This window comes from Bombina bombina, chromosome 1 (genome assembly GCF_027579735.1).
Source record: "Bombina bombina isolate aBomBom1 chromosome 1, aBomBom1.pri, whole genome shotgun sequence".
Lineage (NCBI taxonomy): Eukaryota > Metazoa > Chordata > Amphibia > Anura > Bombinatoridae > Bombina > Bombina bombina.
In genome coordinates, this window is record NC_069499.1 from 426,828,280 (window position 1) to 426,838,509 (window position 10,230).

At 35.5% G+C, this 10,230-nt stretch overlaps 1 protein-coding gene across 1 annotated transcript in view; it reads right to left on the reverse strand.

Moving 5' to 3' along the window:
• The window catches only part of KCNH7 (potassium voltage-gated channel subfamily H member 7), a 1,107,705-nt gene extending 1,105,224 nt beyond the window's left edge, over positions 1-2,481 (reverse strand). The window contains exon 1 of the mRNA XM_053698381.1: positions 2,151-2,481. Coding sequence (XP_053554356.1) covers positions 2,151-2,226 — 76 coding nt within the window. The 5' untranslated portion in view covers positions 2,227-2,481. The remainder of the gene's footprint in view (positions 1-2,150) is intronic.
• Between the last annotated feature and the right edge of the window lie 7,749 nt (positions 2,482-10,230).

The following is a 10,230-nucleotide window of genomic DNA, read 5'->3' on the forward strand; positions in this document are numbered from 1 at the left end:
ACAGTGTAAGTGCTGAGTTTGAATGCCCCCCTCTTCTAAGGCTTAAAGTTACATGAAACCCCAACGTTTCCTTTAATGATTCAGATAGGGAATACAAATGTTTAAAAATGTTCAGTTACGTCTATTATCTAATTTGATTCATTCTCTTTGTATCCTTTGTGAATGAAGCAGTAATGCACTACTGGGAGCTAGCTGAAATCAAATGAAAAGAGGCATATATATGCAGTTACCAATCAGCATCTCCTGAATCTACCTAGGTATCAATTACAAAACAAAACAAATTAAATAATGGAAGTAAATTGGAAAGTTGTTTAAAATCCCAATTTCTATCTGAACCATGAAAGGAAAAAAATGGTTTTATGTCCCTTTAAGCTGAACAACTGTGTTATTAAAATATGATACAAGTAGTGATGTATACTAGACGTATATTTAATTATCAAATATGATAAAAAGGTATTTGGGCATTAAAAGGACATTCCAGTCAAGATTGTAATCCACATAAATGTATTAAAATTTTGAATATAATCATTTTTGTAATATACATGTATTAGCAAAAATGCTTCTAATAAAAGCTACAGCTGTTTCAAAAGTATATTTTAGTATGCACCGTGCACCAGCATTTTAAACACAACACTTGCTCAGCAAGCCTAAAGTACTTGTATTATCTGGTAATGACTCAATTTGTTAATTGCTGACATTATACACGTATCACTGGTGGTCTGAGCAGCTACAGTATTTAAAATGCTGGTGCACTGAGAATATCTAGCTGTTCCACATGCACGTGCAGAGAATAATCTTAACATGAAAACAGAAATAACTTTTATTAGAAGCATTTTTGCTGATACATGTATATTGCAAATATGTTTCTATTCAAAGATGTAATTGATCTATGTGCATGTAAATTTGGACCGGAATGTCCCTTTAACTAACTGAATGACTGGATTGAGGTGATATTTAGCACTATCACTAGTTTTAATGTAAGGAAGGTTAAGGTTACATAACAACTCTGCTAAATGCTGTAGTCTTCAGAGGGCAATGCTTCCACATCACAAGGTAAGACTTCCTATCAGCAGCTGTCCTTACAGACAGTCTTGTTTGGATAAAGGCATTTGTTGTATATATGATTTGCATAGAACCACAGAAACATAGACATTGTTTGCTCACTACCCTGCTTCCCTGAAAACTGAGCTGTTGTATAGCATCACTCCAAACAATAACATAAAAAACCTATACCCATGTATCATATGGTGTACAAGCTTACAGACTCTACACATTGTATATTGACTCTATGCATTGTACACTTGCCACAGATATGATAGATAGATAGATAGATAGATAGATGATTATAGGATAGATAGATAGATAGATAGATAGATAGATAGATAGATAGATAGATAGATAGATAGATAGAGATACCATCATCAATGCTATAATGTATAATGATAACAACAGCATATAACAGGTGTGTTCTTTAGGAGACTAAACTTAACAAGTTTAATTAAAAATACAATTTTTTAATTTTTTTTTAAGATTTCATTGGGTATCACAAGAATCCCATCCCTCCTTGCAAAAAAGCATTACATAACCGACAACTGAAAAGCAATATCCAGTGCAACGTTTTTTCTGTGTTGAGGAACACACCTTGTTACTAATATCCACCTAACATCTGACAAGCTCATGAACCTGGCACTGCGTGTGACATAGGTTAGCATCATTATAAAGCGAACTTCATGCTCCTATAAATAAACAGCAAGTCACACTTACAGACTTGCTTAGCATACACAGCACTTCATGCTGCCTGCCTTTAGTTCCTTTAGGAAAAAAGTATTAACATAAAGTTAGCACCTAATAGTAGAACCCACCCATCAACATGCTTGCTTTTGTAAATTAAATATCTAGAAATGAATATATATATGTGTGTATATATATATATATATATATATATATATATATATATATATATATATATATACACACACACACACATACATATATGAACAACAAGAGATCTACACAGTTAAGTATTTTTTTTTTGGATGTTACAATAATTTCCTTTATAGAAAGACAGACTGGTGAGAGACAGACAGATACACGATTGACAGATATCTAGATAGTCTTGTTCACAGAGACTCACATGAGTTCACACTTACTTTGCCCTTCAAATTTCCGTATGATGGTTCCCAGAAATGTATTTTGTGGTGCCACATGCCCTCTTCTTACAGGCATTTTGGGACTGATTGAATTCAGTTCCTAACTGTACACAACGCTTCACCAGATCTCCGGTGCTGTTACAGCCCGAGCCACTGTACGCTCTCCTCCTGCGCACTAATCATCTTCCCCTTTGTAACGAAGCCCAGTGCTGCAGAAGACAAGGTTCCTGCTGCGCCCTGGAACATGCAGGGGCTTCTCCAGAGGAACAGGGAGTATGAGGGTCTCTGTCCTTTCCCCTCCTCACCTTGCAGCCTCAGGCACAGCCAGTGATGTTATGAGAGGAGGAGGGGGAAGCAAAGACAGCGCAGCCTCTTTAAGAGTCTGGATGGCAGCGGGAAGAGCATGTCCCACTGGTTAATGGATGTACTCTTAAAGTGGCAGTCCCCACACCTCTGGCAGCTACAAAAGGGCACACCCCCTCCTGGTGCTGCAGCTGACAGATTCTCAGCATATGGAGCTGTCAGCAGTTAGCAGGGAAGGGAAAGGCACAAAGATTCACAACATTCATATTCAGAGCTGAGCGATTGCAGAGAGATTATTCATGAAAGTGCATGTTATGCTATACTTCTGAACTAATTATAACTATTTATTACACATTTGTAAGACTAACTTTAATTACTGTTCATAACAATAGCATTATAGCCGATTACTTATAAATCAGAAGCTAAAATCACTATTTTACTTTTTGTCACGGGTTAAATCTGAATTTAGTTTTTTAAATTATTTCCCCCATCATACAGCATCATTTTACTATAAAAATACCTACAACACTGCAGTGTCCATAGTCACAAGGTAAGACTGGGACTGGGTAAGATTGGGGTGTAAAATCATATTTCCCCAAATAAGTTTCCCAGCCAGCACTAAGAAATGAACTTTGCTAGCCTAGGTTGTTACATTGTTTGAAACCCTCACTAAGCATTTTTTTATTTATAAATTTATTCACATACCTGTATATTTGTAACTGTACACTTTACGCAGGGGTTTTATACACATGAACCTGTCTGCTTTATACAGAGGTTTTATACATGTGTAACTGTACGCTTTATACAGGGGTTTTATACATGTGTAACTGTACTCTGTATACAGGGGTTGTATACATGTGTAACTGTACTCTGTATACAGGGGTTTTATACATGTGTGTAACTGTACGCTTTATACAGGGGTTTTATACATGTGTAACTGTACACTTTATACAGGGGTTTTATACATGTGTAACTGTACGCTTTATACAGGGGTTTTATACATTTGTAACTGTACGCTTTATACAGGGGTTTATACATAAGTAACTGTATGCTTTATACAGGGGTTTTATACATGAGTAACTGTATGCTTTATACAGGGGTTTTATACATGAGTAACTGTATGCTTTATACAGGGGTTTTATACATGTGTGTAACTGTACGCTTTATACAGGGGTTTATACATATGTAACAGTATGCTTTATACAGGGGTTTTATACATGTGTAACTGTACGCTTTATACAGGGGTTTTATACATGAGTAACTGTATGCTTTATACAGGGGTTTATACATATGTAACCAGGGCCGCCACTAGAAATTTTGGGGCCCCTGACTTAACCATTGATCAGGCCCCCCCCCCCTCCTTTGACATGTGCAATTTTTGACCAAGTGACTAAAACGTATATGCACTTTATTCTTAAGTGTCTATTTAAACTTGGAAATGTTGTAAAGGTAGTAACATACACTGAAACACACACACATACACACACACTCACACATAAGGATTCACATATAGACACTCTAGCAAACACGCAAAGAAACTGAGAAACAGACACCCAAACAGACACTTAGCACTTGTTAACATTGAGCTGACAAGTAATGAGGTAAACTACAGTTTTGTAAAAAAAAAAAGGAGATTTAGAAAACAAAATATGGAGTTCTTATTATATTTTTGTAAAGGAAGGTGCCAACTAAATGATGACAACAGCATGCAGTGGCTGAAAGGAATGGCCCTGAACTGCCTAAACAATAATTTAAACGTTAAATGGTAGATTGGTGACTTCCAGAAAGGTCTCATTAGTCTCAAAGTCTGTAGAAAGATGTGAATAATCAGTAGTAAGGTCAAAATGTCCTAAAAAGGAACAGACAATGGACACACACACAATCTCAAACTTGCCCATACACCCAAGGAAACACCATCAGAGACAGCCTCAGAAAACACACAAAGACACCCACAGAAAACACAGAAAGACATACATATACACCCTCACTGAGACATCCACAGAAAACACACAAAGACATACACACACCCTCACAGAGACACCCACAGAAAATACACACCCTCACAGAGACATCCACAGAAAACACAGACATACATACACACACACACACACACACACACACACACACACACACACCCTCACAGAGACATCCACAGAAAACAGAGACATACACACCCACCCTCACAGAGGCATCCAGAGAAAATACACAAAGACAAACACATGCCCACCCTCACAGAGACACCCATAGAAAAAGCTCAAAGACATATGCACACACCCTCACAGACATCCACAGAAAATGCATAAAGACATACACACCCACCCTCACAGAGATACCAACAGAAAAAAATACATACACACTCATAGAGACACAAACCAAAGCACAAAGACATAAACGCAGACACCCACAGGAACAATCACAGGAGGAAACATTTATGCACCTTGCATCCCCTAAATCAACAGTGTGTGACATGCATGATAAAAAAAATGCAGAAATTAAGAGATCACTTTTTAAAGAATCATATTTGTAAATGTGCAAACAAAAATAATTCTGTGAATTCAAAATTGTACATTAATAATCTGGGTAGATGGCTAGATGAAGAAAAGTACTTTTAAAAGGTTGACATATGTTTGTTTGATATTTTCCCCAACCAAGTTATATGAAAATATAGTGTACAAATGTTCCTATCTGTCAGCTGTACTTGTGGATTTTGAAAATGCTCTACTCTATATAGTCTTGGTGGAACCATAAGCTGTGGTACTCATACCATTAGATCTGGTTAAATGCAGGATTTAAGCTTGTTGGTATGCATTTCAAAATTAAGTCAGCTGTAGAGTAAATTGAAAAGTTTTAAGTTAACCTGTCTCATTTCCAACACTGAGCAATCTTAGTCTGAGAGTATAACATGTTATGCAGATGTAAAAATCTTAGATAAAATGCCTCCTTGTATCTGGAAAGTCCTTGCATAAAGGGGCAGTAAACTGGAATGTAATATATATCATTTGTGTATTGAGGGGGAAACAATTCTGCATGGTTTTAAATATAGAATTTCTACAGCATTGTCAAATAATCATAAATACACTGCTGCTAAAAAAAATGTGTTTTTATGGACCCCTGGCCCCACCATACAACTACTACCACACTAAAGTTACAATCTTAAATTGCACAAAGAAATAAAAAACATTTGCTAAGTAAGTCCTACCTCCTCTGCAAATGAAAGTGATCTGCCATCTGACTCAGACACACACTGTACAAACAAAGTGCCAAGTCTGTCTCACACTGTGCATAGTGGTTTAGTGCATACGCAGAAATCCTCTCAAATGCTAATACTTTACTCCTTGTAATAACATTTCCCATGCTCAATTAGCACTCTGCTGTAGTACCCACTGGTGGCTGCCAAAATGTAAAAAAAAAATAATAAAAAAAAAAAAAATAATAATTTTTTTTTTAATTCTTGCCTCATGGGGCCCCCCTAGCTCATTGGGCCCCTGACAGGAGTCACCCCTGTCACCCCCTGATGGCGGCCCTGTATGTAACTGTATGCTTTATAAAGGGGTTCTATACATGTGTAACTGTACACTTTATACAGGGGTTTTATACATGAGTAACAGTATGCTTTATACTGTATGCTTTATACAGGGGTTTTATACATATGTAACTGTACGCTTTATACAGGGGTTTTATACATATGTAACTGTACGCTTTATACAGGGGTTTTATACATATGTAACTGTATGCTTTATACAGGGGTTTTATACATGTGTAACTGTACGCTTTATACAGGGGTTTTATACATGAGTAACTGTATGCTTTATACAGGGGTTTTATACATATATAACTGTACGCTTTATACAGGGGTTTTATACATGAGTAACTGTATGCTTTATACAGGGGTTTTATACATATGTAACTATACGCTTTATACAGGGGTTTTATACATGTGTAACTGTATGCTTTATACAGGGGTTTTATACATGTGTAACTGTACGCTTTATACAGGGGTTTTATACATGTGTAACTGTACACTTTATACAGGGGTTTATACATGTGTAACTGTACGCTTTATACAGGGATTTATTCATGTGTAACTGTATGCTTTATACAGGGGTTTTATACATGTGTAACTGTACGCTTTATACAGGGGTTTTATACATGAGTAACTGTATGCTTTATACTGTATGCTTTATACAGGGGTTCTATACATGTGTAACTGTACACTTTATACAAGGGTTTTATACATGAGTAACTGTATGCTTTATACTGTATGCTTTATACAGGGGTTTTATACATATGTAACTGTACGCTTTATAAAGGCGCCTTATACATGTGTAACTGTACGCTTTACACAGGGGTTTATACATGTGTAACTGTATGCTTTACACAGGGGTTTATACATGTGTAACTGTATGCTTTATACAGGGGTTTTATACATGTGTAACTGTACGCTTTACACAGGGGTTTATACATATGTAACTGTATGCTTTATACAGGGGTTTTATACATGTGTAACTGTACGCTTTATACAGGGGTTTTATACATGAGTAACTGTATGCTTTATACAGGGGTTTTATACATGTGTAACTGTACGCTTTATACAGGGATTTTATACATATGTAACTGTACGCTTTATACAGGGGCTTTATACATGTGTAACTGTACGCTTTATACAGGGGTTTATACATAAGTAACTGTATGCTTTATACAGGGGTTTTATACATGAGTAACTGTATGCTTTATACAGGGGTTTTATACATGAGTAACTGTATGCTTTATACAGGGTTTTTATACATGTGTAACTGTACGCTTTATACAGGGGTTTTATACATGAGTAACTGTATGCTTTATACAGGGGTTTTATACATGAGTAACTGTATGCTTTATACAGGGTTTTTATACATGTGTAACTGTACGCTTTATACAGGGGTTTTATACATGAGTAACTGTATGCTTAATACAGGGGTTTTATACATGAGTAACTGTATGCTTTATACAGGGTTTTTATACATGTGTAACTGTACGCTTTATACAGGGGTTTTATACATGAGTAACTGTATGCTTTATACAGGGGTTTTAGACATGAGTAACTGCATGCTTTATACAGGGGTTTTATAGATGAGTAACTGTATGCTTTATACAGGGTTTTTATACATGTGTAACTGTACGCTTTATACAGGGGTTTTATACATATGTAACTGTACGCTTTATACAGGGGCTTTATACATGTGTAACTGTACGCTTTATACAGGGGTTTATACATAAGTAACTGTATGCTTTATACAGGGGTTTTATACATGAGTAACTGTATGCTTTATACAGGGGTTTTATACATGAGTAACTGTATGCTTTATACAGGGTTTTTATACATGTGTAACTGTACGCTTTATACAGGGGTTTTATACATGAGTAACTGTATGCTTTATACAGGGGTTTTATACATGTGTAACTGTACGCTTTATACAGGGGTTTTATACATGAGTAACTGTATGCTTTATACAGGGGTTTTAGACATGAATAACTGTATGCTTTATACAGGGGTTTTATACATGAGTAACTGTATGCTTTATACAGGGTTTTTATACATGTGTAACTGTACGCTTTATACAGGGGTTTTATACATGTGTGTAACTGTACGCTTTATACAGGGGTTTTATACATGTGTAACTGTACGCTTTATACAGGGGTTTTATACATGAGTAACTGTATGCTTTATACAGGGTTTTTATACATGAGTAACTGTATGCTTTATACAGGGGTTTTAGACATGAGTAACTGTATGCTTTATACAGGGGTTTTATACATGTGTAACTGTACGCTTTATACAGGGGTTTTATACATATGTAAGTTACGTAACTGTACGCTATATACAGGGGTTTTATACATTTGTAACTGTATGCTTTATACAGGGGTTTTATACATGAGTAACTGTATGCTTTATACAGGGTTTTTATACATGTGTAACTGTACGCTTTATACAGGGGTTTTATACATATGTAACTGTACGCTATATACAGGGGTTTTATACATATGTAACTGTATGCTTTATACAGGGGTTTTATACATGAGTAACTGTATGCTTTATACAGGGTTTTTATACATGTGTAACTGTACGCTTTATACAGGGGTTTTATACATGAGTAACTGTATGCTTTATACAGGGGTTTTAGACATGAGTAACTGTATGCTTTATATAGGAGTTTTATACATATGTAACTGTACGCTTTATACAGGGGTTTATACATGTGTAACTGTACGTTTTATACAGGGGTTTTATACATGAGTAACTGTATGCTTTATACAGGGGTTTTAGACATGAGTAACTGTATGCTTTATACAGGAGTTTTATACATATGTAACTGTACGCTTTATACAGGGGTTTATACATGTGTAACTGTATGCTTTATACAGGGGTTTTATACATGAGTAACTGTCTGCTTTATACAGGGGTTTTAGACATGTGTAACTGTATGCTTTATACAGGGGTTTTATACATGTGTAACTGTACGCTTTATACAGGGGTTTTATACATATGTAACTGTATACTTTATACAGGGGTTTTATACATGTGTAACTGTACGCTTTATACAGGGGTTTTATATATGTGTAACTGTACTCTGTATACAGGGGTTTTATACATATGTAACTGTACGCTTTATACAGGGGTTTTATACATGTGTAACTGTATGCTTTATACAGGGGTTCTATACATATGTAACTGTACGCTTTATACAGGGGTTTTATACATGTGTAACTGAATGCTTTATACATGGGTTTTATACATGTGTTACTATACACTTTATACAGAGGTTTAGACATGTGTAACTGTATGCTTTATACAGGGGTTTTATACATGTGTAACTGTATGCTTTATACAGGGGTTTATACATATGTAACTGTACGCTTTATAGAGGGGTTTTATACATGTGTAACTGTACGCTTTATACAGGGGTTTTATACATGTGTAACTGTACGCTTTATACAGGGATTTATTCATGTGTAACTGTACGCTTTATACAGGGGTTTTATACATATGTAACTGTACGCTTTATACAGGGGTTTATACATGTGTAACTGTATGCTTTATACAGGGGTTTTATACATGTGTAACTGAATGCTTTATACATGGGTTTTATACATGTGTAACTATACACTTTATACAGAGGTTTATACATGTGTAACTATACGCTTTATACATGGGTTTTATACATGTAACTGCTTTATAGTTGGGTTTTATACATATGTAACTGTACTCTGTATACAGGGGTTTTATACATATGTAACTGTACGCTTTATACAGGGGTTTTATACATGTGTAACTGTACGGTTTATACAGGGGTTTTATACATATGTAACTGTATGCTTTATACAGGGGTTTATACATGTGTAACTGTATGCTTTATACAGGGGTTTTATACATGTAACTGCTTTATAGAGGGGTTTTATACATATGTAACTGTACTCTGTATACAGGGGTTTTATACATATGTAACTGTACGCTTTATACAGGGGTTTTATACATGTGTAACTGTACGCTTTATACAGGGGTTTTATACATATGTAACTGTATGCTTTATACAGGGGTTTATACATATATAACTGTACGCTTTATACAGGGGTTTTATACATGTGTAGCTGTACGCTTTATACAGGTGTTTTATACATGTGTAACTGTACTCTGTATACAGGGGTTTTATACATATGTAACTGTACGCTTTATACAGGGGTTTTATACATGTGTAACTGTACGCTTTATACAGGGGTTTTATACATATGTAACTGTATG